Source organism: Anarhichas minor, unplaced genomic scaffold (genome assembly GCF_050575085.1).
Source record: "Anarhichas minor isolate MPS153535 unplaced genomic scaffold, ASM5057508v1 ptg000012l, whole genome shotgun sequence".
Lineage (NCBI taxonomy): Eukaryota > Metazoa > Chordata > Actinopteri > Perciformes > Anarhichadidae > Anarhichas > Anarhichas minor.
Genome location: NW_027466458.1, coordinates 1,266,382 through 1,284,012, shown reverse-complemented (window position 1 = coordinate 1,284,012; position 17,631 = coordinate 1,266,382). Strand labels below are relative to the sequence as shown.

Genomic DNA, 17,631 nt, shown 5'->3' with positions numbered 1-17,631 from the left:
CTCTTCCAACCACTACCACACAAACCGACAGTCCCAGCTATCCATTTGGCCAGTTTCCCGCCCAAACACCCAATTGCTACTACCCTCATCCCTATTACCATCCTCTCTCCCCGCCAATCTGCCATCCACCTTACCAGCCTTTGCCCCAGTATCCAGAGAATCAACCACCAACCATCACTGCTACAACTCCTCCCAGCACAAGTTCTACACCATCTACCACAGCTGGACCCACTCAGCATATCCCCCAACTACAGTGTCTGATTGGGAGAATGGTTGTCTTCCTGCCTTTTGCTCACCCAGACACCATCCAGGTCAGAGGTCAGTGTTTGTGAAAAGATGAAAGCTCTTTGTGTTGGTAAGAAGTGTAGCTTTTTACATTCTCAAAGGGAGCCATATGTCTGTCTTAAGGCCCCATGTAAATATCTTTAAGCCCTGCTAGCCGCATTGGCTATAGCAAAGGCAATGTTAGTCTGCCTGTTGGTCCTCCCCTTTGTTCCAGGCTGAAATATTTTAACTATTTGGTGGAATCTGATGAAATAATATATAGACGGTCATGGTCCCTAGAGGATGAATCCTAATGGTTTTAATGTTTACCTGGCAGCCTTTTTTAGCCTCACCAGCAGTTTTTTCAAGTGAACTATCTGTACATCTACTTGATAGATTTGGCCCAAAATTTTGTACAGGCATTCATGGTTTGTAGATGATTTATCCTTCTGACTTTGTTGATTCCCTGACTTCTCTTCTAGCGCTACCATCAGGACATTAGATAATCATTCAGCCTCAGGTGTTCTTTGTGTTTTATGATCATTAACAAATGTTAGCTTGCTAGCATACTAAACTATTATGGTTAATATGGTAAACATTAAACCTGCTTGCCTTCTGCATGTTGGCATTGTCACTGTAAACATGTTAGCATGCCGATGTTAGCATTTAGCTCCAATCGCCGCTATGTCTCACAGAGACGGACACAGTAAGAACAGTGATCTAATGTATTTATTTTATCCAAACTTGGAGTGAAAGTGTATTTATCTTAATGCAATATGTTGTCAGATAAGCACCGACACAGGTATCCACAATTTGGTAGCTTGCTCAGAGACCAGTGTAACTAGATCAGCTTTTACTTCAAAAATGTAAGTATAATAACTGTTTCAGAAATCAAAGAACTAACAATCCTTGTTTCTAACAGACCAAATGAAGACATGGCTGTTCGTCGCCGGTGTGTCTCCACAGTGTGGGTTCATGCTGCAGACGGCTGAGGGCTATGGGGTAATCCTTCACTCTCCTCTGCCCGCCTGCCACAGCCAGTTACTGGTGAGCTCTTCCGTAATGCCTCGTCACTGCCTACTAATGTGTCGTCTTTATATAATTGCTTTACTTTATTCACGTCCCAGCAAGATTGTTTCTTTGGAGTTTAGTTATTTTATTACAGAATGAAAACTCGTAAATCTTTAAATTTGCAGTCTCAATGAAATGGCGTTGTGTGAGCCTTTTTAAATCCGGTATACAGCTAAGTAAACGTTGGCAAATGAGAAGAACACAGTTTCAAGGAAGTTCTTGTCTACCATAAAGTCTCATGCTGCCTTCACACTATGAGCGACACAGCAACATTCTGCATGTCATTTTCAATGGAAGTCTGTATCATGAAACTACTAATTGACAGCCGACACGTTGTGTGACACGCTGCAAATCAAAGTTGAGCTGGTCTTTTTTTCAGTGCTCCAATGATACAGCGAAGAGTCAACCTGATCCATTCCGTCCAAAAGAAAATACTGATAGCCATTTGCTGTTTAGCAACAGAACTACGTCAACGAGCGCTTGCCACGCTTGGTCGTTTTGTAGCTTTAGTCACTCGTAGTGTGAACACGGCATTAGTGACAGGTGTGTGATCAAAACTGCTGACTTGGGAGGAAATCCTACACACTATCGGCCAATTATACTCACTTTATTAACAATGTGACGGCCTTTTGATGAAGGTCTGACTACTGAAGTTTATGTAGTTTGATCCAAGTACAAAAATAGTGTGTCTTTAAATGCCTCAATGCAGTCCAATATAATGCCACCACAAAGAACAAAATTATCTTGGATTGCTGACGCTGGTGGTTTGTACCACTTGGGTTGTCACTGCAGCGATTTATGACACCAGTCTAGCGTGTGTATATAGAACAGGCGAGCAGTTTTTCAGCAGCTCATAATTACGATTAATCCCATATGGACTGTACGCAGCCTTTGCTCTGCATGCATCTGTACTCTGTTTTTATGTTCTGTGCAACCCAACTGATAAAAATGTTTTTTTTTGTTTGTTTTTTTGTTTAACTCTATTTTTGACTACAGTAACTGTAAACCATGCGTGGTGGTCCATGCTGACTTTATTGATTTTGCTTTCTCTTTAGACTCCCACGACCGTTTCCTTACTTCTGAGGTTTTGGGACCTTTCCGTGGCGCAGTATAGAAGTCTGGACCTGCGGTGCCCGTATCAAACTACTCAAACTCCTGTACCAGTTACCCCACCAGTGTCTCCCACCTCACCCAGCACCACCAAGGACAAGGTCGGCCCTGATGTTGTTCCAAAGCATAAAGTCTTCTGCTCCTCCCATCAAATGACCCTGGAGTTCCCCTCTGGTCCTTTCTCTGGAATTGTTTTTAAAGGTGTGTCGATGTATGTTCCAGATGCATATGGTTGCCATCAGCTCTGCTTGAGTTGAATTTTAGCATGGTTCACGGGGGCCACTCTGGTGTACAGTTGAATGGGGGGGGAAGGGAAAAGGGAGGCTTGGTTTTAGTTTAGATTGGGGCTGCACTAAAACCAAGACTCCGTGCTGCACTAAAACTCCGTGCCCATGCTGAGAGCTATCATGCTGCCATTTTAAAGTCTACTCAAAAGTAACTTGTATGCTTCCACGTGTACATCTCCAGACATCGAAGGGAACCAGATGAGCCTCCAGGATGCCCCAAAGCACTGTGGGTATTCTGCAAGAAGAGGCAAAGATGGCAAAATACGTCTGATTATCCAGTTACACTCGCGCTGCCACATGAGCATGCAGGCAAGTATTGACTCGGATTTCACACTGAGCACATGACCTTTTTGTTTCAGTGACCGTTTGCTGTGCCCATTAACTGTTGCATAAACATTTTTCTCCAAAAGGGTAAAATGTTCATCATCACTGTCGTCTACATGACAGTAAATGGGAGACAGGAGGCTCAGTTTTCCTGTCCAGTTGTCATCCCAGGGTCTGGACAAGGTAAATTGATTTTATGTTTACACCTCCAGAAAGGCTATTCAATTTGCCAAAGGGTGGTTTTCTCCCGGCCATTCAGAGTTATTTTAACTGATGCGGCTGACATTTGTCGTGCTGTCCTTCAGAGTGCAACATTCCCAGTGAACAGCGTCTCCCCTGCGGACCCGGCTCTGTGTCCCCTCCACAGTGCCTCTCCATGGGCTGCTGCTTCGGCAACCACCCCCCTGCCTGCTACTACCCCATGGACGGTGAGCCGCTCTTTGCGTCCCCGACTGGCATTTTCACGTCACTTTAGCTGAGTACAGTTGAGCTGATTCTGGCGTGGAAATATAAGCGCTCCAGCTGCTGGATGTGTGAAGCGCTATTTTCAGGGCCAACAGTAGCTTGATTCATGCTGGCAGTGACTCAGAACCAGAAAAGGGTAGAAGATACCTTGGGTCTCATTATCAATCGCCTCCTGAGATGTCTGACCTTTTTCTTTTCATCTGACCTTTACATGACGACGTGTGTTTGTGTCCTCCAGAGTGTACTATTGACCGCCACTTTGTCTTCTCCGTGCCGGCCTCCCTCACAAAGCCCTCTCTTTCCCCTGCCCTGCTGGTCATTGCCGGCAACTCCACCTGCAAACCGCAGAGGGTGACTTCCGACTACGCCTTGTTCAAGATCCCGATGGACGGCTGTGGGACACGCAGAGTGGTAGGCTTTAATGAATGACATTTCCCAAAATATTGAAAAGCCAGAAGGGCCTTGAGTCATAACTGCCTTGAGTCATAACAGCTTGTCTGGACGGGTTTCAGTAAATGGATTATTGATTTAAAGGCCTTGTCTGGTGATTAGTATTTCTAGTGTCCACATTCTAAATTTCATGTCCAATTCTGTCCTGACAGACAGTGGGGAACGCAGTGATCTACATGGTGGAGGTCATCAACATGGTTCAGACACTCAGCCTCAACTACGGCACCATCACAAGGGATTCTTCTGTCAGGTCAGCGCATGTTGAGTTTTATTCTTGGAGTAAAAACCTGTTCAGATTAGATTCAGGCTTTCAGATTATTTAAACCTGCAATGATTGTTTCTTTGGTCTCTTGGGAAGTGGAAAGAAGTTGTGAATATATTGCTCATTGTGCTTGTGTCCACCGCAAACTGACTTCAAACATCCGCTCCGTAGGGCTAACGCTGCTCGCTAATCGCTCCAATAACAGCTTGCTTTCTCTGCATGTTGGCAGTAGTATTATAAAATGCAGAATGTCCAGCCTAGTGTGGACGTTCGGTGTAAACTTAGCAAAAGATCTGCATTTTGAAATGTAGTAGTGTGGACATGGCCTTAGTTTTGTTTTAGTTTCCACCAACTCCTGAGAGACACCTCTGGTTGTTTAGCGGTGGTTTCCTTGTCAACTGTCAAAAAAAGACAAAAATGCCCCTCAATCAATCAATCAATCAATCAAACAAAACAAAAGCATTCTGTATCTTTCCATTATCAGGTTGTTGGTGGAGTGCAGGTTTCTGCCAGGCACTGCTCTGAGTGTGAGCTACTTGGTGAAAACTCCCACCCTGGGACCTGAAGTTCCGGCCCAGGGGGTGTTTGGGGTCCAGCTCCGGATCGCCAAAGGTAGACTGTCTTCATTTCAATACAAACAACTACTCTGCATTAGGAGCTTGTGATTTAGTGTTGTTGGATGCAGGTTTATGCCAATCAAGAGGCATGGAAACTGATGACAAATTAAATTAATATCCAGTGTTTTCGAACCGTGTGAATGCTTCAAGCACATCCTGATCAGCTGTTGGATAACTAGCTTTTGAGTGGGTGGAATTTAGTTAGAGAAATATTCCCACTTCCATTCCAACACACCTCCTCTCACCCCAGATGCCCAGTACAGCAGCTACTACCCCCAGAATCACCCGCCCCTGCAGATGCTGCTGGGGAAACCCCTCTACCTGGAAGTGCGGCTGCTCAATTCCCCCGATCCCAGCTTGGTGCTGCTGGTACACTTCTGTGTGGCCTACCCCCTCTCTGGAAAGGCTGTGTGGCTGCTGCTGTACAACGGGTACGTCGAAACATCTCTATAAAGAAAAAGTATATTGAGCAGCGGGGGGTTACTATGGAAGTAGTGTTTTTCCCTGAGAGGAGATGAAGGGAAGTATATTTTTGCTATTGTATTGTCCTGTTATCTAATTGGCTCACCGATTCAATGTTACTCCCAAGATGTCCCAACCCCTATGACCCAGCCCTGCAGCAAAGTGTGGTGTCTGATCCTCGGCCACCCACTCCTCAGGCTCAGACCCGCCGCTTCACCATCAGCACCTTCCAGTTCCTTCCTGATGGCGAGTTCAGGGACCTGAGCGAGGAGGTAAGGATAAGAAGAGGCCCTTGAGGTCTATCAATTACAATAGTGGCACATTATAAACATCTAACTGTATTGTGTTCTTTTCATGATTCATTTAGAGACCTCTTACAGTAGTCTTCATTTCCTTCAAGTGTTCAAACTGAACTAGAAGTCGGGTAAAGGTGTTCTATCAGGAAATGGCATTTGAAATCGTTTATGGCCATACTTAAAGGAACAGTTGGACATTTTGGGAAATGCACTTTCTTGCCAAAAGTTAGATGAGTGGATTGGGGCCACCCTCGTAATTGAAGGAAAATATGAAGCTACTACAGCAAGAAGACAGTTAGCTTAGCATAATAACTGGAAATGGGGGAAACACCCATTAGTCCAAATGTAAAAGGAAATCTGCCTCCCGGACCTCTAAAGCTAATCAATTATTATGTTACATCTTGTTTGTTTAATCCATGCAAAAATTGAATTGTAAAAAATTAAGTGCTGGTAGGGTGAATATTCATTTATTGTTTTTACTTTTTATATACTTCTACACAGAACCTGCTGTATGCCCTAGCTTCATATTTAATGGACAAATATAGTACAGTTTCAAAATATATAGATCTATATATATATAAACATATCTATATCTAAGTTTTGGTATGGGAATGGAAAAATGGATTTGGGAACTTATTTCCAAAAAATCTTCTCACTTTAAGCATGCTTCCCGTATAGTTTTTAATGTCTTGCTGTAAACCGTGCAGCTGTCTGCTTAGAGTGCCTGTGAAATTGCCTCCTGGGAATCAATGAAGCCTTATCTTAGAGCGGCTGTTGGCATTGGACCTTATTTCTTTAGACTTCCTGTCTTAATTTAAAAGCATATGGCTATTTCAGTGCAAATGACCTGTTTTTTTTTTTTCTTCACATTTTATTTAGCATGGGCATATAGTCCGTGGAAAATGAAACCATTCGCAGTTGTATCTCTAAATCTCTTAAGTCAGAATTTATTACAAGGACATGTGGAGAGGCCATTTTGTAAACTGCAAACTCTGGCCAAATCTCAATTGGCAGCAGCTGTTTGTCATAGTACGCTGCACACTGTGGAGACTGGCCGCTACATCAAATCCTGCTCTTCTTTTTCCCTCTCAGAACAACTTCATGTGCTCAACCGAAATCTGCTCGCCGCATGACGGGCCTTGTGTCGAGGGATGCTTCGGCCAGTGACGGTGAGGAAAATGAGCACTATATACAGCCACGAACGAGCCCCGTTACAACACTCCTCACTGCAAAGAGCCAGCAGTAGCTGCAGTTCTGTATGACAGCAGGGCGATGATTTAATAATGAGGAGTTTTTAATTATTCATTAACTCTGATCCATTTCCTGTTTTTTCAGTTTACGACACGGAAGACGATAGAAGATGGTTGTGATGGTCTGGTAAGCAGTACTAATGTGTTGATCATGTCAAAATACACGGTTGCTCTTCTATACTGAACATGTCTCCTCTCCTCCCTCTCAGGCCTTCAGACATCACTTGTTCAACCACCAATAAAAGCTCTTAAAGGACACCAAGTGCGTCTGTTTATTCCTAAACTTGCAGCCACTTGGTTTTACAGCAGGACGTGGCACTCGCACATAAAGTGGGAGGCGGTATTGTTTACATGAAGGCTTGTGGACGGAGAGTGATTGAGACTCGGACTGCCTCGCTGTGCCGCCCTTCATGTGGAGCATACCGTAGATTTACAGCGACGCATGTTTGAACACGTACGTTTGATCGCACAAACACGGCCGGATTAACTTGGTTGGGGGCCCTGAGACAAAAATGAGCTGTTGTGTCCCTATAAACTCTCACTGTGTAATGTGTATGGTGTACTACACCCTTCCTCAAGCTTCATGGAATCAGGCCAGTAGTTGTTTTTACATAATCCTGCTGACAAACTGAAAACTTGCAGATGAAGTAATAAAGCAAGACCCGCCACACAGGCTTCTGTTATGTCAGTTGGTACTGTGTGTATTTTTATTTTTTTTTTTCCCCAAATAAAATAACAATCAAATGACCTCAAACTACTTGCAGTGCAGTAAAGCTGAGTCTTTTGGTGCCCACTTTGCTGGTAAGCCAGCCACGGGTACAGCAACTTCAACTGTAGGTTATTTATAGTGCACCCGAATCACCCAGACAGTCTCTGCACATTTGGCATGTTTCAAATATAAACATCAGTTATAACAAACTCACGTGTATGAATAAACACAAGCAGACACCCGAACATACAAGTATAAATGTTAATACAACAGTAACCAAATTAAAGGTATAGTTAACAATTTTGGGACATACACCTACCCTGTTGGAAATTTAATGTTTATAGTAAAAGAGGGTTGTTGAAAAGCCAGCCTTGAAGAAGGGGCGAGGCGGTACATTGTTTAAATAACCATGCTCATTTTCACAGTCTGTGCTGGAAGGCACTCGGTTGTTGAAAAGTGAAATAGTTGTGTAGCAAATGGGGGGGGGAAATAAGTTCAAACTCTGGCATCTTTCTCACCTCCACACAGCTGGCCAATCAGAGTGTGAATTGGATGTTTATTTGGGATTGATGGTTTTGGAAAATGGTCGAACACACCCCCTCCCCAAGTAGGACAGGTGTGGTGGGGGAGAGGGTTTGCGACAGCTGGAGTAAACTGGCCCCTTAAGGCTCCAACTCGCCGCTGGTTAGCTTAGCATAAAGACTATAAACAGTCGACCAGGCTTTGTCTGAAGGTGAAAACACCCGCCTACCAACACCTCTGAAGCTCACTATTCCACATGCATATCATTTGTTTCAGTCAGTACAAAAACCAAAGGGTAAAAAATGACGAGCTATGGTTTATGTGATTCACAGTGAAACCTTCAGGAAGTTCACAGCTCCAGGACAATAAATAGTCAGATAGTTAAGGGTGCTGGTAAGTGATTTGATCATCTCTGGAGAAAAACCAGGCTGCTTTCTCTCATTTCCAGTATTTATGCTAAGCATCTCCTGGCTGTAACTATAGGCCTAGTAACTCTCAGCAAGAAAACAGATGAGGACCCCCCCCACACACACACACAAAAAAATGAGCCATTTTTAAGATATCAAAGTAGAAATGTTCAGGCTCCAGCAAGTAAGAGGAACACGTTTGAAAGCTGTTATAATGTTGCTGCATCAAATTGCCTCTGAAGTATTGCCCCCTCGTGCTAGCCTTTGACCACTGGGTGTCATCCAAGCAATAAAAATGCCAAAAGGAACATAAGGTACTCCATGCTGCATGACTCACACAGCTGTGTGGAGACCTTGGCCTGTGTTATCGGTTGTGTAATGAGTTAGGAATGAAATCTTCTCGAGCTGGACTTGACAAAGCCCACCCTCTGCTAACTCTGTCGCGTAACGTGAGCACCACTAAACACGATCGTTGTACAGGCAAAAACTCCGCTTTATTAAAAATATATATTTTTTGAAACAGTGCACCGCGTAGATATCAAAAGCTAAAGCTTGATCTGAATTGTTTGACCCCCCCTACACACACACACACACACCTCCCCTCGGTGAAATGTATGGAAGCACTGCGGCACACTGCGTGTATTCTGCAGGCTGCATGGCTGTCTGGCTCTGCGTTCAAAGGGAGAGCGGAAGATAGGAGGAGGGGAATGACTACACCAAGAGGGTAGGAGGAGGAGGAAGAGGAAGAGGAGGAGGAGGAGGAGGAGGGAGGACAGTTTCCTTTCTGTAACACACACGCCACAAGATCGCACCGGGAAAACGGGGAGAGGAAAGAAAATTATAGGCGAGAGAGAGAGAGAGAGAGAAAAGAAGGAAACACCGCAGCCCCTCGGTCCGTTTGGTTGTTGTGTCGGTTTTTTTAAAAGGGGGGGGGAGAAGTCGTGTTTTCTTTTTAACGCAGACTCGCGGACTAACATGGGGGAAAGAGAGAGCTCCTGAGGCGGATTGACTTTCAGTGAACCTCTGCTCTGTGGTACAAGGCTAATAGAGGGGGAAAGGGAAGACATGTTGAGGGTTTTTTTCGTCTTGAGGTTGCGGTAGGATGTTGATGTTGCGCTCCTAAATACAATAAAAAAAACACACAAAACCAGACGGTTCTTCGCGGAGAGGGAGAAAAACGAGGGCAAATGGACATTTGGCGGTAGGTTGTGCTCAGGAGCTATTGTTTTGATCGGTGTTTATTTAATTGGTTTGTTATGATCTGAAATAACGTAGGCCTCTTGGGCAGACCTGCAGTAGGCTGAATAAATCCACGGTCAGCAAACAGGGGCTACATTAGCTGAAAAGCACCCTTTTTTTTAAGGCCACTGTGTTTTGTAGTGAGGTAAAAGCAGTGTTTATTAGCTCCTTGTTTTTTGTTTATTTCTTAAGCCAGAGAGCCAACACATTTCCAGGTAGATCAACTCTTCAGGGGGGTCTTACAAAGGCCCAGCAGAATATACAGTAAAGGCTTCTTTGCGACATCAGAAGATCATTTTTAACTGCGGAGGAAAATCGTCCACAGGCTGGCTTTAAGCACAAAAGGTGCACGCGAGTAGGTAGTCTATCCTCCTCCAGTTTAGCTCAAGACAGGGGACAAAAGAAGATTTTTAAATGTTAATGTCGACCGACGTTGCATCCATCATGCTGCCTGTGTCCCGGGGTCTCATGGACCGGGATAGAGAGCTGGACCCCATGGCCGGGGTGCACCCCAACAACGGCGGCGCTCCGGCGGTCGTCCGGGGCATGAAGCGCGGAGACCCGGAGCCCGACGGACAGGCGGCGGCCGTTCTGGTGGACTCGACCGGGGCGGAGTGCAAGCGTCCCCGGATCGACGGCTCAGGAGGGATCGGTGAGATTGGCCAGGTGAGGAGGCGACTCTTTTGTCCAAAAACAGCAATGCAGGCACGACTGCTCGGGCTAAACACAAACGTGGTGCAAGGATCTCTGGGTGTTTTTTTTTTTTTTTTTTTTTTTTTTTTTTGCACGGTTGCATTATTTAAACGACTGTATTAATAAATAATCCGTATTCTGTTGCGTTTGTAATCCGTTCACATGTCCATGTCGTAGTTGCAGGCGTAGCAGAAAGGCCCCCAATGCGCCACCATAGACTCTGCTCAGTCCATTAGCAGCACTGCAGGACATACCACCACGTTTCACAGCTGTTAATGACTACGCGCTGTTAATTCACTTTTACAAGGGGGTTGCAATAGTAAGCGTGTCATTTCACGGTGTCCACTGGGCTGCTTCAGCTACAATGTAGCATTGCAGCTGCTACATGGCAGCTCAGGCATTTCCCCAAGGTCTGGGGAGGAATTGCATTAGTTCAATATGTATCCATCAATCCACTGGGTTGTCACATTGCAACAAGCTATCAAAACTTCTAAAAAGAGCTTTTGTTTTATGAATTTCAGTAAAGCCCAGACAGGTTCTCGACTGAGGCTGGAGAATGTAAACAAACCTGACCTTTTTATTATGCAAAAAAAAAAAAAAAAAACCTCAGCCATGTGGCCAAATGGCGTGGGCAGCATTTGGTTTAGAATGGAAATTGATGTCAGTGTTTGCTTGTGTGATCTGTGAGGAAGGGGAGCGGACTCAAGGGGAGATATTTGAGGTAAACAAAGGCCTCTGGTTTTATTGGGGGAGGGGGGCAGTTTAATCACACCAATTACCTCTTGATTTTCAGACCCCTGCTTTTATCAACGCCACTGCTGCAGTGTTTGGCCCCGCATTCTCTGCTTGAATCAGCACATGTGCTAGACTCCCATAACCTATTTTCTTTCGATGTCAGTAAAATCAATTTGAACCCCCCCCTGGTGACCCCAAAATGGTCAAATGTTTCTTAATAGAGCAGCACAAGACGGCAGGAGGATGTTCTGGTCATCATTATAGTGTATTATGTAGGGGGAGGCACTCCAATTGGGGGGGGGGGGGGGGGGGGAGGAAAAGCAATTTCTCCGCCATTGGAAGCGCCAGTAATGGAGGTGAAGTGGGCTGTTTGCTCCTGTTTGGAAAACTAAATGGCTGGCTCCACATCGTTATGCCATCCGTGAGTGCTGACAGACAGGCTTAGGAACGTAATGCACTTAAAAACAGATGTGAGTGGAAGAGTGTTTGTGTTGGTGAGAGAGAGAGAGAGAGACGCACAGATCAATAGCTTCAGCCCCTAAAACGTATTGAATGTGAGCTAGCTGGTCAGTCCGGAAATGAGAGTGGGAGAGGTGCCTCCCTCCCCCTCCCTCTCTCTCTCAGTTGGTGCAGGAACAGATTTGCCCTATCACTGGCAGTAAAGAGGCTTTGTTTCCAGCTAATGGGATCACAGCTCACACTGGAGGGGGCATTATAACCACACTGATCCTGAGATCCTTATCTAAGGCAAAGGGGTTTACACACAGATGCACACACATACGTTGGCGTGATCCACACGAAGATTATTTTCATACTCGACTAATTAAACTAAACCTATTTTTTATCAAGCGAAAATATATGCTGCTTACAGCCTCTCAAATAGAACAATTTCCTGTTTTCTCTGTTATTTTATTGTAGATGGCATGTGTTTGAGTTCTGAACAGTTGGTCGGACAAAATAAGACATTTTATGACATCAGCGTGGGCTTTAGGGATTCGTGACCAGCCTTTTTCACTGTTAATAATGTATTATTGATGATTAGTCAAGAACATGTCCCCGTGGACATTGAGAAACTTTGATGGACATTGTATAGACTAAATGATTAATTGAGATGAAATGTGTATATATATATATATATATATATATATATATATATATATCTCAGTGTGTGTATTTACAGTAAAACACTGTGACATATTTCTATTTTTATAACCCGGTGACACCGTCAATATTCCCAAAAGGAAACTGGGGGCGGGCAGTGACGATCAGTTTTCCTACTTTTTAATTCGGAGCTCTTGGCTTTCAAAGTAACCTCTATAAAAAGGCACACAAGCACTTCTGTAAAGCCAATCTTCAGAGGATGGAAAATATGAAATCACACCGTGTCCTGGCTCTCATGAAGCACAGCGTCTCACTTCTTCCGTCCTTTTATATTTTTAAAGCATTTATTGCAGGGATCGCGGCAGGAGTTGAACTCCAACCTGTGTCTGAAGCCAACACGGTGGGGTGCAGTTGTGGAGAAGAGCAATCCATTTGTACCACTGCAGCCCACTAATGGGATTCTTTCCCGTTTGGCTATTGACACTGCTGTTTTTCTCATTAGTGCATGATGTCATCCCGATGCAGGGGTGGAAATGCTCCGTGTCGAGAAGTCAGAACCTCTGCGAAGTTTTAGCAGAGCAGCAATGCACATGTAAATCAGTGCAGCTTGCAGTATATACGACTCGGCCAGCGTGGGCAAATGGATCTAACTGAATGCATTCAACGGTATGAGTTGAAATGTTCGCTGCTGCTGCTGCTGCTGCTCGTAGACATTAGCCGCTGACCTCCTGCAGCCGACACTGTGCTCGTCCAATAGTATGGATTTTAAATGAATATGAAGTCATCCGCAGCACAGACCACCAGCTGGAGTGCTCCCAATAAAAAGAACTAAACATTTTTATCAGTCTATTTTGCATTACAGCTCTGCACTGGGGAAGTCCTGCGTTTTTTCCTGGTATGACGGCGGCGGGGCGGGGGGTGGGTCATAACAAAACCCTGCATCCCCAGCCCGTGTCAGACTTCGTGAAATGTCGAGGTGGTTGACTGCTTCGATATCCATCTGGCGTGCTGCTCAGCGACTCATGTTTTGTTGTCACTCTGCGTAGGAACCGGGGCTCTCTCCTAACCTAATAAGGTCTGGGCCCCCCCGGGGGGGGTGGCAGCGACGAGGACAAATGACTTGATTTGGACATTAATGTCAGTGGATCACCCCGCTGTACCTTCATCCCAGGGCCCGGCACTGAAATAGGAAAGAAAACGCCAGCAAGAAAAATGAACTCTTGCTGCTGAGTTGAGAGCATTTATTTAGTTTTTTTTTTTTTTTTTTTTTCCTGTGATGAATTGCCAGTGGAGGTCTGTTGACTGAATTATGTTTGAGAGAGACTCCTGCATGTTTTGGTGATCTGCTCCGGGGGCAGATTTAGTGTCCTTTTAAGTGTCGTTATCCTCGCATGTCAACTGCAGTTAAGTGAGTTGTCACTCTTACAGTGTTTATAAAAGTATGCTTATTTCAGTTTATGTAAAAGAGAATGCGCCAGGCTCAGAAATAGTTAGTCTTTTATCTTAGTTATATGTAGAACAATATAAATTTGGTGTGGATAATACTATCAGTATACTGCGTATGGGTATCGACTAATAAAACAAGATGGATAATAATGTGTAACAGCAGCCGTACGCATAATTAACATAAAAGTGCTTCAGATTATTAAGAGAGATGTTATTTATCACATAGTTTAACCAGGTGGTTTCAGAGCCAGGTGCTCATCAGATTTAATAAAACCTCACTCGGATGTCAAAGATTTACAGCTGGCAAAATTCTCCACCAAAACTGGGCATCAGCGTGGCCCCAAAGAGTCCAGCATCAGGCTTTAGTTTTAGTGCAATGGTGCTGCAGTGAAATAATCACGGAGAGTAATCATGATGGGCAATTATGTTGTGCAGTAAATAATTACATGCAAATACTAATCTTCTCCAATCAGATGTGAAATAAATTGGGGGATAAAAATAACAGTTTTATCTTGAGTTGCAGATCAGCGGACACGAGTTTGATTATGTTGCGTGTGATTCGCTAGACGATGCTGCCGTATGATGATGATGATGATTATTATTATTATTATTATTATTATTAATGCTAGAACTGTCGAGCCGGCTTCCAAAACCCACTTTGCCCGCAGCTCACATCCTCCTGACAAAAGCACGTGTAGGTTTGCCGTGCAAAGTCGGAGGGACGTGAAGTACATCGAGGGGAAAACAAACTTCAGATCGCCGGGCCGACTGCTCGCAGGCTGAGCACATAAGTGCTCTGTGGATGAAATGGATTCACATCCTCCCGAGTGCGTGGAGTGCTCCGGCTTTGCAGCCAGGTAGGATGACTCTCGGAGCAGTGAGACGTAGCTCCCCATCAGAAGAGCAGCGGTCCCAAAGGCGCGATGGGAATAGGCACGGGTCTTCGTGACTAAATTAGACATCGCTCACAAAACAATCACACGCGGACGGACGGACATTTGCCACCGCCTGTAGTTTTTGGAGAGCAACTAGCAGGGCCTTGTTAAAGGATAGTGTGACGGAGGGCATTGGAGGTAGCTGAGCTTCTCATCCCTCCCATGTTTTCAGATTTTATTACTACAGGGTTGTCCCTATACCCCCCTCCCCCGAGCTTGCCTTTCCTCCCTCCCCTCCTTGCCATCTGTTGACTTCCAGTCATTTTGTTACTTTCTCCAGATTGCTCACTCGGTATTCCCCTGCAGTCTCTTGTTTTTGCCCCCCGCACCCCCACCTCAAAAAAAGCAAAACACCACCGCCGCCGCCCCCAGACAAGAATCAGCTGTGCTTCATTTGTCATCACCAAACAAAAGAAAAAGAAGAGTTTGAAGCATGATTAACTATCGCACACAATCTCCTTGCTTCTCGTGTTCTGTGGCGTTGAGAGTGAGACACACTCCACTCTGGCGGCCTCTGCGCAGCGATCCCTCTCTCATTCCTCCCAGCTCCTTAAGGAAATGAAGCACATGACTCCACTCATGTATGAGTCATTGTCTTTGCTCCCTCCATCTCTTTTTTTCTTCCTCCCGTCTTTGCTGTCCATTTCCTGTTGTATTTCCAGCTCTGCCCCCCCGCCAGCCTCTTCTAATATGAATTCCAGATGTTCACAGATGCATCCCCCCCCCCTCATTTTGACGTAGCGTCTCTTTTTGTTTCCCCTTTTCTTTTTTGGAGGGGGGGGGGGGGTTGTTTTGATCTTGACTTTATGCCCGCAATGCGTTGTGTTTAGAGCTTGGCCTCGCTAGAAAATAGGATTTATACTTTATTCATGTTATTCAAGCCTCTAAGAGGTGATTCATTATTTAGAGCTTCTGCCTCCTAAAGCCAGTTCGCTAAGTACATTTTTGGCTCTGAGATAGACTCGCACAAACTGCATTTTTTTTATTTCTTTTTTGATTGCGAGGACGCTTCTTTTGCCTCTTGCACTTGGAAACATTGTGCTTAGTTTTGGCGGAAATGCCCAATGGGGTCCAAAGCTAGAGATGGCTACAGTATTAATCAGGCGAACTGAAGCCGTAAAGCGCGCAGAGCAAAGTGTTCCCCCTGAGGACAGAGCAGATGAGGGACATTGGTTCCAGATGAAAGGAAGATCGTGTGTGTGTGTGTGTGTGTGTGTGTGGGGGGGGAGCCGAGTTGTTTTATAATCTAGCGATATGTAGCCAGAGACGAGCAAATCTCTTTCCCCTCTTCAAAGCGTGTTGTAATTGCTGCGTAAAGCTCCCTTTTTGTAATGGAACACATTAGCATAAAAGCGGGAACACGGTGTTATGATCAAATTTACAAATAAAGTGAGTTACAAACTATTTCCGGGCGCAGGGGAATGACATTTCTGTTTGTTTGGCTCCAAACACATTTTTTTTTTCTCTTAATACGTCTTGATAAACTGCAATTACTCACCAGATGTTCGACGCATCCGTCTTTTGCTACTACGCAGCCAGAGAACATTGACAGGGAATGTGTCGGAGATTGCGTCAGGGGCTCATGATGCCATTTCACACCGTCGGGCTCCGTGCTCGCTGACACCCCTGACCTATTTATGATTTAAGAGCTCCCTCTCTCTGCCCCGTCTCTCATCTCCCGCTCGCATGATCTGACTCGCCCCCGTTGTCACGTCTTCACGAGCAGACAAAAGATCCGCTGGGTGGAAAAGCTCCGGAGGAGATCGCGGGAGTGTGTCACGGGGGGGATGATTTGATTAGGAGACAGTAACACCACGCAACTGTAAAGTCAAATGAAAAGTGTGCAAGAATAGAGACGAGTGCGATTGAGTGAATGAAACGGCATTCCTGTACATCAAGTGGCTGAACATGTATTCACAAGTCTGCTCTCTTCTCTTCCAGAACAACGACCCTTTGACCCTTGGATACCATGGCTACCCCTCTCATAGTCAGGTAAGGACTCAAACGGTTTCTAATAATCAAACACCCATTTTTCTCTGATATTTCTTTCCGATTCATAAAGCATTATTTATGGCTCACTGAGGCTCTCTGAACCACCAGGTGGGGGTGTAGATTATAATTTATCAGTGGTGGAGAAGAAGAAGTGCCTCCACACCCTTCACTCTTCCAGTCTTGCCCTCCCACCACTTTTCTTTCTGTTCTCGACAATTAGCAGTTGCATAAATCATCTGTGAGCTTTTAAATCCAAGTTATTTTGTCTGTTGAACATGAAGATTCTCACATTTATCTCTCAAACAAAAGCTAATACACATTAAAGGAACCATCTGTACTGTGTGTGTGTGACTGTGCAAGGCCGCAATCTGTTTACCCATGTTTGTATTAGCCTGCTGATGGCGTTATTAGACTGTTCAGTTTACGTGGTTAATCCTTAGATCATCCTCCGCTCATCCACTCATCCTCTCGTGCTCTGCCCATAATCCCCTCACTCTCTCTGCGATGCCCAGCAACCTCTGGCTTCTTATCTGCACTGTATCTGTCTTAACCCTTCACTTGTACGCCCTTATTTGTTTCAGTCGGAGGTTTTTTTATTTATTTATTTCACCACAAGGTGATGCAACTTTGAACCGTTTCCTTGCTAATGGTGATGTTCGCAGAATAATCCTGAAGGCTAAAGTGTTACCTCGTGCGAGCGATCTCTTGTTGGGGTGTAAAGGAGTCTGTTAAGTGCTACTTGAGGGACTCAGAAGTGTAAACCGGCCTCTGACCAGGATTTTTTTTTTAAAAAGGGCATAGAGGGATGAAAACAATGCTGGGCAGTGGAGGCTCCCACAGCACCGAGGTGCTAAGCTGTCAACAGCAGTGTGAGAATGATGTGTTTAAAGGGAAGAGCCTGGAGAGCAGCAATATATGAGGAGCCCTTTTCAGACATGGGATATGAAACCTTTCTTTTTATACATCTTAAAGTAATGTTTTGGGGCTTTATATA

General features: G+C 44.9%; 1 protein-coding gene across 5 annotated transcripts in view; it reads left to right on the top strand.

The window, feature by feature from the left end:
• Positions 1–9,261: 9,261 nt before the first annotated feature.
• The window catches only part of rbfox2 (RNA binding fox-1 homolog 2), a 33,775-nt gene continuing 25,405 nt past the window's right edge, over positions 9,262–17,631 (top strand). For all 5 annotated transcript variants that reach the window (XR_012953471.1, XM_076090115.1, XM_076090113.1 and 2 more), the window contains exons 1-2: positions 9,262–10,401; positions 16,587–16,637. Coding sequence is in view for 4 of the 5 variants with exons in the window: in XM_076090115.1 (XP_075946230.1) it covers positions 10,150–10,401; positions 16,587–16,637 (303 nt within the window). In the remaining variant the exon portion in view is untranslated. The remainder of the gene's footprint in view (positions 10,402–16,586; positions 16,638–17,631) is intronic.